The sequence below is a fragment of the Spermophilus citellus genome (genome assembly GCF_964194105.1).
Source record: "Spermophilus citellus genome assembly, chromosome: 19".
Taxonomy (NCBI): domain Eukaryota; kingdom Metazoa; phylum Chordata; class Mammalia; order Rodentia; family Sciuridae; genus Spermophilus; species Spermophilus citellus.
The window spans coordinates 2314335-2333838 of record NC_138201.1 but is presented as its reverse complement, the minus strand read 5'-3'; the positions used below and the strand labels follow the sequence as shown (position 1 = coordinate 2333838).

Sequence of the window (19504 nt, the reverse complement as noted above, 5' to 3'; positions counted from 1 at the left end):
AGGGCAGGCAGGACAAGAAGGGTGGGTTAGCAGGTACTAAACCGAGCTAAGAGGAGGACTAAGTCCCAGCACTCTGCAATGCAGTGACCAGGCTTGACAAGACGCCATCACTAAGTGTTGGGAGACAGGACCGGATGCTCCAGGACAGAGCGCCTGTGAGAGACGGAGGGCGTGCCCCATTCTCTCCCTTGAGCATCACACTTAGCATCATGTATCCAAATATCACAACGTGCCCCGCAAATACGCACCGTCGTGCTGTGTCAGTTCAAAGTGACCACAGACACTTCTACCTCAGCCACCAAGACCCATCTGTTCCCGACCCGTGGCTGGGCTCTGGGTCAGCAGGGTGGGCTTCTGGCTGGGGTCATGAGTGTGTGTGTGTGTGTGTGTGTGTGTGTGTAGAGGATCTGGGAGAAGGTGGGAGATGTGGCCACAGAAGGGGACAGAGCAGGGGAGGGGGTGTGCAGGGGGCAGCTCTTTGTGGACGTTTTCTGATGCCCACAATCAGACGGCCCCGTCTGAAATCCCAGCCCAGGCTATGCTGTCTCCTGGTCCTTCTTTCCCCGTCAAGGCCATGCTGCTTTTCACTGGGTCGGAAAGGTCAGGCCTCCCCCAGGACCCACAGGGAACGCACCCTTACCTGGGGGCCCTCTTGCCTGATGTGCAGTCTGTGGATCAGGTGCTGGGAGAAGGCCCTGAACAGCCCCGTGTGCTGGCAGCCGGAGATCTAGGGGGTGCACAGGAGGCACCGCATGAGCGCCTCCGCGGGCCCAGGGGCTCTGCGCTGAGCACCTGCCACCCGCAGCACTTACCAGCGGGGTGTTGTAGAAGAGCCCGTACTGCATGCGGGGCAGCAGCGAGAACACGGCATCCCTGAAGCACACCTGAGAAGGAAGACCCGATAAAAGGTAAGAGAATGGGACTTGCACCCTTCACACCCAGAGAGCGCTGACATCGTGGAAAGCTCATATCCGTTTTGCATTAGAATACTATTTCCAAGAGAATACAATTCACATTTTTTTTAAAGTTACAAAAAAAAAAAAAAAAAGGCTTGCACAAGTATATGGTCAATGAAACAAGAACTCTAGTTACAACAAAAGACACGGAGACACGAGAAGCCAACGGTGAGCGCTCACAGAGACTCCCATTACGCATCTGCAGGCTGCAGCTATTCACAGAGAGGCTTCCCGTACCCTTTTGGAGTCGTAGGTCTTCAAGTGTATGACGTCGTGGTCCGTGAAGGCCTTCCAGGTCTCGGAGAACAGGTCCCTGTATCCAGAGGAGCTCTGGGAGAGGAACAGGACCGGGGGTCAGGGAAGGGCATGGCCAGCTTCTCAAGATGGCTGCAAAACCCGACTTTGCCCGTTGGTACAGAGTCACGCTGGGATCCCAGACAAGCCGCACACACACAGGACAAGCAGAGCTGCACAGGGGCCGAGCCACGCTGGACGGGAAGGACAGACGTCCTCCCAGCTGCATGGCAGCTGCCAACAGCTCTGCTCATCTCCATCCTGCATTCGCACGTCTCCAAAACCACAGCTGCCGTGGGGTGTTCTGTGCCATGTCTCCGTGCGCCACAGATGCACTCAGCACAGATATGGCACCATCTGTACGCATGCTCACCCGCTCCCTGAGCAAAGACGGTCAGAGCGGCATCATGCTTTACAGACACGTCATAGCGAGAAAGGTTTCCAAAACCCTAAAGTCAAAAATACAATGCCCCAAATAAACTTTCCCTCCTCTAACATTGTTCTTGTCAGGTCTTTTGGTCACAGCAGTGATGAACCCGACTAAAACAGAAATCACATCAATGTTAAACCCAAATATGGCACACACTGATCTCCCCTTACTTTTCAGGATTACTTGGCAGGATTTCATTCTTCATTATGTCTGGGTGGAACTGCATTGTGTGTATAGACCCCATTTCCTTTGTTCATGCATCCGTTGATGGACACCTGGGCTGGTGCCATGGTTTGGCTACTGTGAATTGTGCTGCTACAGAGATGGGTCTGCATGGATCTCTGTAGTAGGATGACTTTGGTTCTTTTTTTGGGGGGAGGGGGGTCACCAGGGATTGAACTCAGGTGCACTCACCCACTGAGCCCCAGCTTCTGCCCTATTTTGTATTTTATTTAGAGTCAGGATCTCACTGAGTTGCTTAGCACCTTGCCATTGCTGAGGCTGGCTCTGAATTCAAGATCCTCCTGCCTCAGCCTCCTGAGCTGCTGGGATTACAGGTGTGTGCCATGCCCAGCTAATTCTTTGGGATAAATACCGAGGAGTGCTATGGCTGGGTCGCGTGGTGGCTCACACCTAGTCTTTTAAGGAGCCTCCAAACCAATTTCCATGGTGGTTGGCTAGTTTATCGTTCCACCAACAGTGGGGGGTGTTCTTTGACCCATATTCTCTCCAGGTTTTATTGTGGTCTGTATTCTTGATGAATGCCTTTCAGGATGGAGTGAGACGGAGTCACAGTGTAGTTTTGATTCGTATTTCCCGGATTCCTAGGGATGCTGAAGATTTTTTTACATGTTTGTTGCTCATTCATTTTTTTTCTTTTGGGAGGTGCCTGTTTAGTTCATTTGCCCATTTATTATTGAATTGGGTTGTTGGGTTTTTGTTGTTAAAAACACACACACACAAGGCATGTTACTGTTGCGAGCCAGCCTGGGCTGTGTGTGTGAGTTGTGCACATTTGAGCACACGAGGGGATTGGACTGATGTGGCTGCTCTGACTGGGCTATGTGACCTGTGTGTCCTTGTCTCTTGCTCTGCCTATGATCCCACACAGCACCTGACATGGGTGTGGCCTCCCAAGACATCAGTCAATCTGCTGACCCCAAGACATCACCATGCAACCCCCTGAAACATAACCCCTTGCCTTTTTTGGGTGGAACTTTCTCAAATGTCTTCCCCCTAATAAATTGGAGGTTTTCAGGTGAGCTCTCTGCTTTGCTGCCTCTCTTGCCTCCTTTGTGGGAGCTGAGGTCGAGGAGCCGTCACTGAACCCCAAGAAAGGTCTGTCCTGTCTCTGTGTGGTCACTTAGCAGCCAGTCCAGTTCACCTGCAGTGACCCTGAGTGATCCAGTTGGGCGTCACACGTCACCACTAAACTTCTCCCCATTAATTGAATAAGACAGAGTCCTGCAAGTGACTCGCCCACAGGCCAACTGCCGTCCCCTGGGAGACCATGGAAATGGAGAGGGAAACTTTTGAGATCCACACCCCTCTGTGGTGCTATGATCAGGTGTGACTTTCTCAGTTGCAGAGAAATAACAAACCTCCTAGTCAGTGAGAGGCCAGCCCCTCCCATCTGTGTCCTCAGAGGGGCGTCTGGAGGACAGTGCCTCTGTGTGTGCCTGAAGGGAGCAGCCGAACTGCTGGACTGGACAAGCAGGAGCCAGAAGGCCCCATGGGCCACCTGGTGGCGGCATGTAAGGTGTCACCAAGGTCCGACCGGCAGCTACAGCCACCTCCCTGTCCACGGCAGAGGACTCCCCTGAGGCCCTCAGCACCGACTCTGGTGATACCGTCCAGCTGGAGGATGCAGGTCACAGCCTGCAGGTCATGCACTGCTTCCCTAAGGCCCGGCCAGCACAGAGGAGCTCAGCACCCACAAGACCCACTGCTCCCCACACCCGCCCTGAAGCTCCCGCAGCCTGGACTCTGGAGTGACCAGCGACTGCCCGTGTGGACACCCCAAGCCATGAGCAAGGGCCCTTGACGGACAGCACAGATCGTGACGGATGCCGGGGCAGTGGAGAAGGCAGGTGACAGCAGGACAGCCACCCAGCCAGGGCTTCGCCTGCCCTGCCCGTCCACACCAGTCAGGGCCAGACTGCCCCGACCTCATGTGTCCAGGAGACCAGGTGGCTGTGATCTTCACATGGCCATGTGCCTCGTCCCACCCCAGTGGGCACACAGAAGGCCAGGTGCAGAGGCTGGCTCAGCTTGCCCGAGGCCACCCAGGGAGACACAAGAGACGCAACAGAAGCCTCTGGAAAGTGGGGGGAAGCTTGCTGTGGACTCGTGGGTCCTTGCACACTGCACAGGAAGGCCACGAGGCACCCAGGGTTCCAAGCCACAGCGGAACCCTGGCCACTCGCTGGCCGTGCACCTTCCAGCACTCCCTGCCGGCCAGGCCTCCCTTCCTCTAGAAACCGCAGTGAAAACCCTCGTCCCCACAGGTGCAAGCAGAGTCCCTCATCCACGGGGGAGGAGGGCAGGCAGGGACGTGAGGGCAGGTGTCCTGTTGTAAGGGGCCAAACCGCCTGCCGAGCCACGCAGGCCCTCCGACGGATGTCCTGGCCGCCCTGCGAGCACTCGCACCGAAAGAAGACAGAAAGGGACCGACTTCCTCTGGGCTCAGACATCTTTCCAGGAAATGGGGGTGGGGGGGTGGGCGGCAGCAAGGCTGGACACAGAGAGAGCATATGTGGGGGGAGCAGGAGAGGGGAGCGCAGGCCCCGGGGCACAGTGCCCGCTCCCACGGACTCCAGCAAAGGTCTGGGGGCCATGGCCACAACCTCCCCACAGCCACAGAGGAGCCCTGTGACCCGGGCTCTTCCTTGTCTGCAGAGAACTACGTGTCCAGTGCCCTCTGGAAATGACGATGGCCCGTGTCAGTGAGGTTTCTAGACAACAGTTCTCCTGATTTAAAAAGACGCTCGGCAGGGAGCTGCACTGGGCTGGGGAGCCAGGCTTAGGCCTCCCTGGCACCGTGACTCCTGGCACTGGGCATGGTCCTGCAGGGATCTGGGGGCCTTGCCAACATAGCTGTTCCAGGTGGCATTGGCCCCTGGGTCTCGAGGCTCCTCAGCCATGGCAGTGGTATCTGTCCCTGGTGGACCTGGCCTCAGTACACCTGGGCCGTGCTGTGTGGGCTGCTGTGACTCCTCCCGAGCGGTGCCAAGTGCTGCCCCGCCACTCAGCAGGCCGCCACCGGCCTGCAACATCATCCTGGAGACATGAGCATCTACGGCAGGAGTCAGGATGCTCAGCTGAACCACAGAGGACCCCCCCATGGGTGTACCAACTCCCCGTGTGGGAAGCCTCCCCTGCAGATGCCATCGTCACTGTCAAGTGTGCCCAAGCTGCTCAGCTGTGTCCGTGCGCTGCACACGTACGTGGGGACAGAGTTGCGTCTGTGTGGGGAAGTTCTGCCTCGGGTCACACCCTGAGCAGAGTGTGGGCAGGGTGAAGGAGGAGCACACCCGGGTACTCACAGTGTCCCACATCACGATGTACACGTCCGTGCTGAAAGAGTTGTTCACGTGCTGGGTGATGTAGAGATTGACGAAGTCGCAGAAGTGGTGGTACATGTTGATACCTGGTGTATGGAAAGACATCCACCTCAACCAGCCCTCAAGCACAAGCATGAAGCCACCTCCACCCCGTCCCCAACCCGGGGATGGACTTTGAGTTGATATAAGTGGGGGAATCAAACAGGTCAGGAACCAGGAACATGAAGACTAATCTTTATTCTTTCTGATCACTTCTTTAAAACATCAATTCAGCAGGACCCATTCACAGACATCGGGTGCTGAGGGGGACAACTGGCATTTTGGTAGGTTCCGTTATTGTCCCTTCTGCCCTGCTTGATGACTGCCCACACTATTGCTGGGAAAACACGAGCCAGCTCCTGCTGAGAAGAGGTGACCCGGGACGCTCCAGCTGAAGGTGCACAGTGCTGGGCAGTCCACTCGGGGCTCACAGGGGAAAACGGGGACAGCTAAGCCTGAGCTCCCGCTTTGCCCCAAGAATCCAAAGAGGACGCACCTCCAAGTGTCCATCCCCATGTCTGGCACAGAGTGAGACCCTCAGCCAGCCAGGGCCCACTAGGGCACAGTGGAGGGGCTGCAGCTGCCACTACCTGCGAGTTCTCATGCCACTCATTAAAAACCTCTGCTTGTGATATGGGTGTGCAGCACCCAGCACTGAACCTGAATCCTGCCAATCAACAGGGGGCAACATCCCAAGGAGGGGCATCGAACACATGCAGGTTCAAGGAAGGAAAAGTCGGGTGAAAGAAAAACAGGGAATCTCAGGAGCAGAAGCTGGACAACTTTCTGAGTTCATTTCCGCAGTGAATGACAACATTGTGTGCCAGAAAATAAGAGCAAAAACTACTCAGTTCTTTGCAACCTAGCATCTTGGAGGATGTTTTGAAAGGCTCGTTTTTTTTTTTTTTTTTTAACCCAGAAAAATTTTGGCAAAGGGCATATTTTCAAATTAACAAGAAAAATAAAGTTCTGGAAGAATGCGTGCCCCTCCCCCGGGTGACACTTAGGGAGTTCTGGACATTGATGGAGGGACGGAGCATGCAGGGACAGTGCTCAGTACAAGGAGGACGTGTGGACGAGGCTGTACCCTGGGGGAATGTGCCCAGGGCCTTACCTGCTACCCAGTGCTCATCCTCCCCGGCTAAGAGTGGAGGGGACAGGGAAGAGGGCAGAGTGTGAGGCTGTGGTGAGGACAGCAGAGGCACATGCCTGCTCAGCCTGTCCCTCCCAGCTCCCAGCTCTGCACAGAGCCCCACAATCCTGCAGCTCACACACCCCTCTTCCCCAGGCAGGCCAGGTGTGTCTTGGCCCCGTTTCACTGAGCCAGAACTTTGAACGTGGCATATTTACTTGCTCTTATTTCAAAAAAACCCAAACTTGCCCAATGGCAGAATCTAAGGCTTTGTAACATAAAAATCACGACGTGTGCAGGCAGAGACGGGAAAACTCACGGACTGGCTCTCCACGCCTCACCATGTGCCCTGCCTCTTGTGAGAGTCCACACGACCCAGTGTGGAGGGCAGAGACAGCACTAAGGCCTGTGTTTCTCCTCTCCAGGGCAACCAGTTCACCGGGTCAAAGTTACGCGTGCCAGCGGAGACGCAGGCCAGCAGACATAAATGGGAAAAGAATGCTAGTGTTCCCTCTGCCCCCAAAATACACTGCAGTGGTAACTTCTAAAAGAATTTTAAAGTCACTTTAGTCATGGAAACGATATTAGAAAGTTTGACGGGGTGGGGGGTTATGGACATTTCTCCTTGACTCCTGGTACATCCTTGGCCTCTATATTTTAAAAAAAAAATGGTAATAAAACATAATCCAGCTGGGAATGGAGGCACACGCCTGTAATCCCAACAACTCAGGAGGCTGAGGCAGTAAGATCGTAAGTTCAAAGCCAGCTTCAACAATGTAGCGAGGCCCTGTGCAATTTAGAAGCCCCCTGTCTCAAAATAAAAAAATATAAGGGACTGGGAATGTGGCTGAGTGATTAAGTACCTCTGGGTTCAATCCCCAGTCCCCCCCCCCAAAAAAAAAAAAACAAACCAAAAAACCCACCAGCAACAATAACCAAAAAAAACCCACAATCTAAGTCAGGAGATGAGAATCCAGATGGGGTAAATTTAGTTACAGAGTGAAAGTACACCTACTTCTTGTGATTTTTGAATGAGTCACTTGGTATAAATGTGAGGGTTTCTTCTAGAATACCAAAAGTGTAAAGTAACAAGAAAGTCAAACTAGTTCATTGACTTCAGAGTAAGAAGCAAAAAGCGAATCCACCATTAGTCATATTGCTTTTTAAAAATTCACAGAAAATGACTACATACATATATGAAAAACAGATTAAGGCTGCATTAGTCATTATTTAAGTTACAGAAAAATTAACTTCTTACCTGCATCTAATTTCATGAAATACGTTGGTTTTTCAATTACAATGTCACATTTACCATCTTCTATGGGTCTGAAGTTGAGCTGAGTATAGGTTCGTAGCTCAGCAAACCTGGAATTATGAATTGGGGTATAATTTCTGAAGGATTCTTCCAAACTCCCTATTGCAACATTTTAACTTAGGATCTGTTCCCTGGGTAGCTCCTGTTTCTAGTGTTTAGAATCCTTCTTATGGCAACAAGCAGCTTTTCAAACCTATTAAAAAAGATGAGATTCCAAAAATCACCTAGTACCCAGGAAGACATTCATATAATCAACATCAGCGTTAACACTGAAACAGGAATCAGATGATTTTAAAATTCAGTTTAATGTACGAGGAAGTTAAACCAGGAACCTAACACCAAAGAATGGACATCAAGCTGGACAAAATAATCTCCCAGTGCAGTTGGAAGATCAGCAGGATTTGCAGTAGCTTAGGAGGCACAAAGAGAAGAATGGGCAGAGAACCTCCTAGAGGAGGCTTCTAGAATGCTGACAGAGATCAAATTCCCCAAATCACCTAGCACCCAGAAAGACACAGCAGACACAGCTCAGCTCCCCTGAAACATGGAAAGTCTATTTCTCAGAAGACATTTCCTGATTGCAAACAAGAGACAGTCCCAGGCAGGAGGCAGGAGACGTTCACCGTGAACGGGAAGAGCCTTGGGTCCTCCTGGCCCTTGAGATCACGTCTCACACAAAACAAACAGCAAACAGGTCCTTTAAAAACACAGTGCAGAAAAAAAAGTAGGACTCCACTCCAGCCTCGCCCCCTGAAGGGGTGGAGGTTACCTCCCACCTGGAGAGTGGGGTGGCTCAGGGGCTCACCCAGGACACAGCAGAAGCCAGAGCTCCTCCTTCTGAGATCCAGGTAGACCAACACTGTGGCTTCCATCCTGGGGCACGAAGCCCCTCTGGGACCTAGGAAGCCGCTGGTGCTCTGTGGGGAGCAGACCCACAGAGTGGGTCTCTGTCTCTGGGACAGACCCACAGGGTGAAGACTGAATCTTCTGGCCAAGAGCCAGAGAGCAGCTGAGGCTTGCTATAATCCAAGAGAGCTCAGCAGCGGACTGTGGAGGCCAGCTGAGTGCCAGATGGCTACAGCCCTGGCCAACAGCTTGACCTCGTGGGACACCCCAAGCTGCTCCCAGTCCTGCTCTCAGAAGCAGCTCTATCTCAGTAGGAAGTGTTCACTGGGCTAAGTTGCTAGATTGGGGGTCATTTGTTATAAAGCAATAGACAACATATACAAATACGCCCTCGGGAGGTTTTGGAAGGATGTGCTACGGAGCAAGAGATGCTAACCCAGTGATACCCCGGGCACCTCTACATGAAGTCAGACACCAAAATGTACCAGGAACGGAACCTGGGAGCCACCTACTGCACAAACCTGCTAAGTCACAGGAGAAACGTGGCTGCAGACTGCAGAACACCACACAGGCCCCCCGTTATGTTCTGGGGTGTGCCAGCATGAATGCTCTACCACAAAAGCTGACCGTCAGTAAGAGCAGCCTCCGTGGCCCTGAGGTGGAGCCCGGGGTTGTCCGAATGAGGAATATCCCACTCCTGACTGTGGTGGCCACAGGTCCCTAGACAGTGACACACATTTACGGTGCACACCTTTGCTTAGCCTGGTGAATCCACGTGTGTGCAGGGAGTAGCCCTGCGGCAGTGCCAGGTTCCTGGCTCTGACCCTTGTGCTGTGCCACCTGAGATGTCATTGCTACAGGAAGCTGGGGCGACAGCCCAGTGGGGGCTCCCTGCTTAATGTTTAAACTTCCATGAGTCTGAAAGTGCTTCAAAATAAGAAGTGTAGAAGTCAGGGCAGCGTTTACCCTTCAGGGGCCGGGGAAGGGCCTGGAGGGAGGGTCACGAGGTGAGTGCACTCTTTCAAACCACACTGTACCCCCTTTTCGCATGCAGTGATAAATTCCAAAGCATGTGCATTTTTAAGAAAATGTGTTCCCCAAAATGTATGCAGCAATTATGAGTGAATAAAATTCACTTCGGAGTGACTTTTCCTTTACTTTCTATTATTCTATAAGCATGTATATTTGATGCAGATGCATCCAAGGATTCTTCTATAACCGTCACTCCTCAGCAGCTCAGGCCTGTGCAAATTCAGTAACACAACTTGAAATTATCTACAAATTAAGTGATATTTTTGAAATCTGCAAGTTTCCAAAGTAAAGGCAAACATTTTAGAGACAAGTGTTTTTTTTTAAAAAAAAATCACATTACCAAGACTGCAGAGGGCTTTTGCGTTGACCTTCAGACAACAACAAGTGCGAGTCAAGTTCACAGTGTCCTCCAATTTCACCTTTCCGGAAAAAATCTTCCTTGAATCTAGTGCAAAGAAAAAACAAAACACAACTGAGTTTAGAAAACTTTTTCAAGACTCAAGCCCATGAGTTGTGAGTAAAAGCAATTGCGAATTTCAAAATTAATTGTCCATGAGAATCTACGCCGTGTGCTTGTGCAATGACATTCCCATCAAGGAGCAACCACACCAATGACGGGGTTCTTAAGGCACCAGTGGCAGCCTGGCTACCTGTCTGTGTGGACACTCTACCACGTCTGCACAGCCATCAACCCGCCTAGATACGTGTTTCTCAGAATGCATCCCCACCACTTGGTGAGATGTGACTGAATTTATGATAGAAAATTTAAAACAGCTGCAAAAGCCGGGCTGAGGGTGTAACTCAGTGGCAGACACTTGCTTGGCTGCTCTAGCACCGCAGAAAGGAAAAAAAAATTTAAAAAATCATGCAGAAGTAGTAGGATCCCATGAGGGTCTCCAGGTGCCTGTGGCCTAATTCCCACCGTGATCCAATCAAGACCCGTGTGGAGCATCCCTGCCTCACCTGCCACCTAGCCTGCCCCTTTCCCTGTAAAGCAAGTCCCAGACAGTCCCAACCCAAGACCTCTCAGAACGTCTACGGGCACCTTCTACATACCTTTCCTCATCTCTCTTGATGCTTCTGAAGTCAAGGTAGAGGTTGGTTGCTCTACAGTATTGAAGGTAACGAGAGCACATCAGACTGGAGTCGCTCTGAAATAAGGTCAAGAAAAAGAAAAACACAACTTTGACTATTTTTTTTTTTTTTTTTGGTACCTGGGTGCTCACTCTTCCATCCATCCCCAATCCTTTCTATTTTTTTTTTTTTTCTATTTTCTTATTTTGAGACAGGCTGGCTACATTGCTAAGGCTGGTCTCGAACTTATGACCCTCCTCCCTCAGTCTCCCCACCAGCTGGGATGACAGGGTGTGGCCACCATGCCTGGCACTTAGCATGACCATTTTGAGGACTCGCCAAACTGGCTGAATGTGTCGACGGCAAGTGTACCCACAGGACACAGGGAGGAAGGGTGTGGAGCTGCGTGTCTGAGGATCCCTCCTCCCAGTCTGGCAGCAGGGACCTCTGCTAGCTCCCGGGGTGCGGTTCCTGTGCAGAACCCACAGAGTGTCTCTGCATGGCCTCAGATGTCACAGCTGAGCTGTACACGCGGTTCAGTTCAGTTCCCAAAAAGAAGTGCTCGGAACCAATGTGGTCCATAGCTATGGAGAAAAGTGTTCTCCCAGCGAGCCAGACCAAACAAGAAGCGCACACACGCAAACACACACACACACACACACACACACACACACACACACACACACACGAGACACCCAGTGATGACGATTTTAATAAGAGTCTCCCACAGTTTGCGGAGTCCGCCTCACCAGCAGCAGGACTGGCCACGAGTCCCTCATGCTGCCAGTCTGGGTCACGGGAACTTGAGGTTCCTTACGCGGGTTTTTATACATCCCTTACATTTGCTACTCTAAGTAGATGACAGAGATTATCCTCCCAAAAGCTGAATGAAGGAGCTGCAGAGTCAACTGCCACAGCCCGCTCCTGCCCCCGCCACTGGTCTGCGCTGAAGGAGGGAGCACCCTGCAATGGCTCCGCTCTGGGTTTTTTTTGCAGATTCAAACGCTGATGTGTTATTTCTCCTAAAACTTGTCATGAGCGCAGGGCCTTAATCAGGACCTTCAAGGAGTTCTGCAATCTGCAGTGAGCCCAAGATTCCAGGGGACTGGTGTCATGTTCCTGTCTGTAAAACTCCATCTCCCAACACTCGGCGTGATGGACTAGCAGGTGGGGCCTCTTGTGAGCATGGTTAGTGCCCTTCTGAAAGGGACCTCACCCTCTTTGCACCAGAGGAGGGTACAAAGACGGGTAGCTCTCTGCCAACTGGAAGAGGACCCTGACGGGAACCCGATGGCACCAGCCTCCTCGTCTTGGACTTCCTGCCTCTGGACTGGGAGGAAGGGAGCGCTGCAGCTGTGGGCCACCAAGCTATGGTATCACAGCGGCCCCAAACTAGGACGGGGATCAGACTCAGCACACGTACACGGATGGCATTCCACAGCTGCCCTGAGAGCTGTGTGGGGTGGGCCAGGCTCCTCCCCGGCCCTCTTCTCCTCAAGCGCCAGCCCCAGCCACTGTGGCAATGTCAGCCAGAGGCCTGTTGCAGGTGCCGGCAGCAGTCTAGCTGAGGGCCCAGCCTCCCAACTCCAGGCCTCCCTCCCTCTGCATAACTGCTAACAGCTCTAGTCAAGGACACCCCAACAGCACTAGAGAGCATGTATTCAGTTTGTGAATTAATTTTTCCCGTTTGCCAGACTCCTGGAGGTGACAGAAGCCCCAAGCCAGGATTCAGGACTGTTAGATTCTAGGGAATAGGGGACTTCAACAGTAAGCAGTCACAATACCAACCACCTTTAAAATAACACCAAGCCTTTTGTGGGGAGCCAGGCCCTGTACTGAGCAATTTTATAAACAGAACCTCGTTTCATCCTCCCTACAAGCTACAAAACTGGCATGGCTTTAAGGCCAAGGAGACAAACTCCAACGGCCGAGTGCCTTGTCCATCCAAGTCAGGACCTGAACTCTGTGATCAGGAGCCGACTTTGTTGTCACCATGCAACACCACCTCCTGACCTCGTGTTTGTCCTCCCCACGGGGGTGTGGAATGGAGGAAAACACACTGGAAAACCAGCTGCCTTGAATTCTATAGTCTGGAAGGCAGCTTGAAGGCTCAGAGGAGTTGCTTAACTGCTTTGAAGACCCTGTTTTCTGCTCTAGAAAAGTGGCTCGGTATCTCTGCTCTGCTTATCTGCTGCAGCACTGGTGAGACAACTGGACAGCGTTCCGGAGAGCTCGCTGCAAACTGTCCAGTGCTTAGCAAAGAGAAGCCTGGACTCGAAGTATCCTCTGCCCCAGATGACCTTGATACTGGGGATCTAACCCAGGGGCACTTTACCACTGATCCATGTCCCCAACCCTTTTTATTTATTTATTTTTTTATTTTGATATAGGGTCTCACTAAGTTGCTGAGGCTGGCCTTGAACTTGTGATCCTCCCGCCTCAGCCTCCTAAATTGCTGGGATTACAGGGTGTGCCTCAGAGCACAGCCTCAGAAGGGATCTGTAAAGACACCACAACCAGTTTCTCTTCTTCAGCATATGTGGTGGGAGGAGATTCTGAACCTAAAACTATTTTAACTGCCTCAAAATATACCTGTCTGACCTACATGTGAAAGGAGAACAGGGCTTCTGAAGGAGACAGAATCCCGCCTTTAGGGATGCTAATAAAACTCCAAGTGTATAAAGAGAAGGGGATTCCTTGGATGGTGCCACTTCTTTTTATTTACATTACAACCTGATCAATGCCATTGACGACTAATAGTAACATGAAGCATGCTGGTGCATGAGACAGCCAGACGCCTACCGTGCTCTCGGGCCGGCACAGCACGCGCACCTCCTCCAGCCGCTCCCTGGCAAACCCGAAGTCGGCCTGCTTCCAGAACAAGTCCTGGGCCGCCTCCACGCTGTCCATCCTGTTTGCAAAAGAAAAGCTGCTTTTACCCTTTACCTCTTTCTGGGCTGGAGTTTTCTGTCTAAACATTAAGTTGCAGAAATCTGCTTTACTTTGATTATTTTTTTTTGCATATATATCATCATTTCCCCGTAACTATTCCTCTGTAGGTGAAGCTACCAGCAGAAGCTATTCACTGACTCACGGGATCACGAGGAGAGACAGCATCCTACCCACCTCGCCCTAACGGGAAGCTTCTTGCAGAATCCCGGGGAAACTCTCCGTTGTCTCCTCTGCCTACCCGGGGGAGGTGCTGTCCAGGGCCATGCACTGTTCTCTCCCTCCAGCAGAGGAACTGACCGATATCCCCACCCAGCATGAAGACAGTTGAGTACAAGACTGGACTGACAAGTTAATACCTAAAGAATGACTATCTAAGTCAAAAAGGCTCGCTGGCAAGAGGGGTACTGGCAGGCCCTGCCCAGAGAGCAGGAGTCTCACGGGGAGCAGGGTATCTATTCCCTGGGGGAACTTACCATCCCAGGCTGCAAATGGGGTAACCAAATCTGAACTCTGGCTGGCAGGACTTCTCGTAACCCCAGCAGTAGTTCAGGTTTTCCAAGTGCTCCTGCGACACGAAACACGCACACTTAGACGGGCCTCCTTTCTGACACTTAGAGGGAATGCTCAGGTTTTTTCCATTCGCAAAACGAACCTTTACAGAACTGTCGTATTTTACCCTAGGATTCATGTTCCTGGAGTAAATTCCGAGAAGAGCAGTCTCGCTTCTCAGTGGCTGCCTTAATCACGCCTACATCTGTTCTAACCAAACGTCCAAGCTCTTTAGCTAGACCACCAAAGACCATTTGATTTAGAATGTCTTTAAATTCTGGCTTCAAAGACGGGCCTTTCTCAGAGGGCAAACTGAGCAGATACGCACACTGGAATTTCTGTTACTAAAAGGAGCACCGCTAACTTGAATGGAGCAGGAACTTGGCTCATCAATCAAGATCAGAAGAAACCCCCAAGGTCCCAAGGTCATACCCTTGAGGCCCAGGAGGGACATGGAAGGGGCTGCAGGGCCAGGTTCCTCTGCAAGGCGCCAGGAGCAGCGCTGGTTGGATTCCAGGAACTGCTTTTTCATGTGCTTCCTGCACCGGCATGTGGGAAAGGAAGCGTCTCCTGGTGCCCAGCTTTGATCTCCAAGGCCCTCTGAGACGTCTTAATGGGCCCCTATTTGAGGCCTTTCCAACCTCAGAGTCTTGCTTGGGGAGAAAGGCTGAGGAGCGATTACTGAAATTAAGCATCAAGGGACCTCTTAAGTGCCCTTGAAAAAGGAAGGGGTGCGAATTCTTTACTTGGGACGAATGTTCTTTTCTGCCTAAAATCTGATTTGCTTCATTTATAGAGTGTGCAGACAGGACTGGGTGCCGTTTTAGCAGCGGCTTAGACACCAACGGTCACTCCTGTGCATGGACATGGTTTTCAGACAAGTTCAGTTCACTCAGAAGTGTGGTCCAAGAGTCAGAATTCGACCTTCAGTTTCACCCTACCGTTACAGCGGAATTAGGAAGCTAGCCCAAACCACGTCCTTGTAGAAGGGGTGACGCCTAACGCCTACCTTATATGGGCAGTGTGTGTCCTTCTTGCAGAGGGTGGCGATGTGCCTGTTATTGTGCAAGAATCGGGGAATGTGCTCCTGGTGCAGGTGGAGGCTGGCGTAGTCGAACAGGGGCTCACCCGGCGCCCTGTGGGTCTCGGGGACAGCCCCATCTTGACCTCTCAGAGAGACCTCATGCAGTAACGCTCCAAAGACAAGCAGCATTAACATAGCAGCCTCCAAACCTAGGCGGAAAACAAACCCATCTCCATGAGGAAGTTTCCTTGAAGAGCCAAAGAAAAAGTCCAGAGCTAAATGAGCATAATCACAACGCCCTTCGCTGCATCACTGAGTGATACTCATTTGCCAAACGCTCACTGAACACCTGCCCTGTGCCCGGCATTGTGTTAGGAGCTCGCTATGCACAGAGGGAGAGGAGAATATCACATCCCAAATACATTTCTTTGACATACATAGGGTTGGATATTCAGAGAAACTGCAGACCTCTGCAGACTCTGAGAAGCTGTCCTTTCGTAAAGAGAAGTGTGCAAGCCTCCTCAGGAGACTCGGAGGCAGGTCCCCGGTTTCCAACCCACCACTCCCCTTTGGGTCTAGGAGTGCTCTTAGAGCTTGAGTTGGTCTGCTGCCTGGCCCCTGCAGGGATCGTCACAGAGAGGCCCCACCTGCACAGCAAGGCCACCCTCCATAGCTGCTCAGCCTCCCCCGCAGCCCTGGGGCTCCACATCCCCCCCCAGAAGCCCAACCCCGCACCCCTGTTAGCTCCACACAAGGTTCAGCCCTCTTTGAGCTCAGATGCCGTGCTGATTAGCACCTAAGAAGGTCTGTATGTTCTTTTCCCTGTTATCTACGGTCAGTTTATTTTACAGAATAAAGTTACCAAATCTTCAGGGGAAAAAAGAGAACATTGAAAACTTCCCCCAGACCAAGCTAAACGGGACAAGAGAGACCAGTGCTCTCATAACTTGTACCTAGTGCCAAAGAGAGAAACCACTGAATGGAGAGGCATTCCAGATAACAACAGGGCTGCAGATGAGGCCAGGGGCCCCAGACTACCTCTTCAAAAGAAGAAAGCACACACTTCCGGCTCTGCTGGGTGCAGGATTTCCGAGGCAGTACCTCAACAGTGCCTCTGTTGAGAAGGCAGCCACAGTATCATAAGGGACCGAGTGTGGCTGTGTTCCAATAGGACTTCATTGACAAAAACCACCAAGTTGACGACTGAGTAAGGTAATGTGGTGATATGGCAGCCACACAGCGCAGGAACGTGAACACTGACCTCGTCACCTGGGCCTGAACCCCAGTCTGTAGCTCCCTGGTGAGCAAGTTGCTTAACCTCTCTGTGCGTCAACTCTCCCACCTGTAAAATAAAAATAACAGGGAGCATTCCTTCCCAGGGCCGGTGTGTTGATGGGTGAATTACGGTACAGTGTTCAGACATGCACCTGGAACAAACCAAGAGCTCTGTGAGCATTTGAGACAGAATAGGGAGCGTCACGGAGTGTTAGGGAAGTGTCTGGGGACGAGGAGCCACCACAAGAGCACATGGCAGAAGTCAGACCCACTTTAGGAGTCCCTTGGGAACAGCGAGGGCGGTGACATCCTGAGCCCACCTTCCAGCAGGGACAGAGGTCACCTGTTGAGAGCGGCATGCCTTGGGAACAGCAGGAGTGAAACCAAGCGGTCTGCCCTGGACTCACACTGGCCTTAAAAGCTGTGCCGCTGTGGAACACGACCTGGTCCCAAAGCCTCCTGAGTTACTCAGCCCCCCAGGAGGGGCAGATCTCAAACACCTCCTGCACAAACCCAAGCGTGAGCACTCTACTGTCAGCTCCTTCAGAGGAGCCCATTGTTTTGGTTTCTGTGGTTTTTTAAGGGCCCTGCCATCAGACGGAGCCATAACCTGCTGCATGCTCCTCAGTAGCATCTGCTGCTCACGGGGAGGGGCAGGACCACAGAGCGTTCAGATCAGCCTCCACTGACTCCAGGCCTCTAGCCTACGCTGCTGAGGTCCACACACCTGCAGCTTCAGGGCCAAGGGGTCAGAGTGCACATCGGGCCCCCACCAAGACGTCCCTCCTCCCAGAGAACGGTAATCACAGGGGTCTTCATCTAGGCAGCCCTGAAGAACAGGTGCTTGCCTGTTGTAAATCTGATCTGAACTGACATTTGTTGTTGGGATTTTATCCAACTTAAGAAGATGTGGTGGCAGAAACAATGACTTGACTTATATTGAAGCCACTCACCTCCTGAATCCTCAGAACCACCCAGAAGCTATTGATGTTTCAGGTCTCTAAACCCTGTTGGAAACAAACAAACAACAAAACACATCACCTCAAGAGCATGCTAACATAGACTTTGAAGTTCGGGAGATAACCTGATTGAAAGGAGGTATAATGAGAGAAAATAATTCCCGAGGCTTAGCCAGGAAGCCCAGCTTGGGACACTCTATTTTCGTCCCTAAAAGCCACAGGTCTCAAAGCAAACTCAAGGCCCAGCCCTCAATACAGTGACCTGGTCGGCAAAGTGGGCTGTTGAGCAGGAAGGTGACTGCCCACTTTGCACAGCCATGGATGATACAGGCCAAGAGAGGACATCCCTCAGCAGGGCAAACACGTCCAGCTCTCTGCAGAGCTGCCAGTGGCCTGGAGGTGCGTGGACAGGCTATCCTACCCTTTGGCTGGCCCTTGGGGCAACAAAGTCATTCAATGTCTTGACCCAGGCCCAAACTGTGGTTATGTAAGTCCATTGTCTTGAGGGAGCTCTGGCCCTAAGTGAACCCCATCCCAGAAGAAAAGTAACACATGGGCATTTAGATTTTAGGGAAAATGTAGAGGCAGATGTTAAACCTACCCCTGGCTTAAACTGGATGGCGGCTGCGGGTGTGTGTAAGCAGAGTCTTTCTGGGGTCTGTCCTCTTGCATGTGCCTGGCTGGGGAGCCACGATGGTCCAGGGGGTCCAGCAGTGGGCAGCGCTGGGAGCTGTGCTGCCTATCTCCAGCCAGCAGGGCTGGCCTCCTCCACCTCCCGGTCCCTTGATGGGACTTCCACAGGCCTAGAAGCAGAGAGGGAAAACTGCAAAATCTAACAAATGACGGACGGAGCCACAGTGGCGACACAGGCAGCGCTCTGTGACAGAGCTCTGGGCCAGATGCAACTGAGATGCAAGGACTCCTAATTGCCGCATCCCCACCTGTGTCGCCAAGTCCCGCGGTGGGTATGAGCAGGGCTCGGAAAGGGCTTGGCAGCCAGGACGGGGTCCCCCAGCTGTCTGCCACGACACCAGCCCCCTCCCCAGTCTGGTGGGCCCGGCAGCCAGCGCCCTGGCGCCGCGCAGACCCTGCGCCCTCTTGGCGACCCCGGCCAGGCTCTCCCGGGACCGCCTGGGCGCCGCGACCCGGGGACCCGGGCGCACGCGGGAGGGCCTGGGAAACACGGCCGACTGGGCGCAGCCGGCGGCCCGCGTGATCCGGGGCCCTGCGCGCCCCAGCCGGCGCCGGGGAGGCCAGGCGCGGAACGGGCGGGCCAGGAGGGTGCCCGCCGCCGTCCCTGCTGCAGGGAATGGGGAGGCGCGCGGAGGCTCGGCCCTCCGGGAGGCCGCGGCCGGACAGCGCAGAGCGCAGGCACAGCTCGGGGGTCGCGGAGAGGCCCACCTGGAGCCGCGGAGACGGCAGACCCGGGCCGCGGGGAGCAGGGAGTCGCCACACCCGCCACCGCGCTCGCCGGAAACCTCGGTGCGCCGCGGGGCCAGGGGGCGCCCGGGAGCAGGCGGCGGGCGGGGCCGCGGGGCGCGGGCGCGGGCGCGGGGAGGAACCCGCGACCCACCCCGCGGGGCCCACGCGGGCCGCACTCCCCTCAGCGGAGGCCAGTGCCACCGCCCGTCCGGCCCCTGCCGCGCCCTGGTCCCAGCTCGTCCCGGCGGCGCGCTCCCGGGCCCTGGGACCCGGCTGGAGGACGACCTGGGCTTCGCGCCCTTCCAGGTGCACCGCGCGGAGTCCCTCCTTCCCACGCGGTCTCCGGCACACGGTGCCCAGCGCTCCACGCGGAGACCGCACGCCGCTGACCCAGCCGCTCCCGGGGTGAGGCCAGGAGCCAGGCGCGTCCCCAGGGTGCTCTCACCTGCTGCCCGTCAGCAGCGAGTCCAGAGCTGCTCCTGAGGTTCGTTTTCCAGGTTTCCTATTTTATCTCAGGGGCCACTGCTTACTTATACCCTCCCCGGTTGCTGGAAGGCCCAGCCCCGCGGCCTTCTGCTCCTGGCACCGCGCCCCCGGAGCTCGGTGAAGTGGACCATTAAGCACTGACTCAACTTGGACCGA

General features: G+C 53.4%; 1 protein-coding gene across 3 annotated transcripts in view; it reads right to left on the bottom strand.

Annotated features, from left to right (window-relative positions):
- EOGT (EGF domain specific O-linked N-acetylglucosamine transferase) overlaps window positions 1-19504 on the bottom strand; it is a 29875-nt gene extending 10371 nt beyond the window's left edge. The window contains exons 1-13 of one of the 3 annotated variants that reach the window (XM_081276293.1): window positions 19308-19504; window positions 18042-18243; window positions 16468-16548; window positions 15192-15415; window positions 14107-14198; window positions 13484-13592; window positions 10664-10758; window positions 9948-10052; window positions 7673-7779; window positions 5226-5329; window positions 1194-1286; window positions 813-884; window positions 641-727 (exon numbers count right to left, since the gene is read on the bottom strand). In XM_081276293.1, coding sequence (XP_081132419.1) covers window positions 641-727; window positions 813-884; window positions 1194-1286; window positions 5226-5329; window positions 7673-7779; window positions 9948-10052; window positions 10664-10758; window positions 13484-13592; window positions 14107-14198; window positions 15192-15401 — 1074 coding nt within the window. In that variant the 5' untranslated portion in view covers window positions 15402-15415; window positions 16468-16548; window positions 18042-18243; window positions 19308-19504. Of the gene's footprint in view, window positions 1-640; window positions 728-812; window positions 885-1193; window positions 1287-5225; window positions 5330-7672; window positions 7780-9947; window positions 10053-10663; window positions 10759-13483; window positions 13593-14106; window positions 14199-15191; window positions 15416-16467; window positions 16549-17434; window positions 17509-18041; window positions 18244-18841; window positions 19045-19307 lie in introns of those variants that run through there. The other 2 variants (XM_081276291.1, XM_081276292.1) reach the window with 2 other exon arrangements.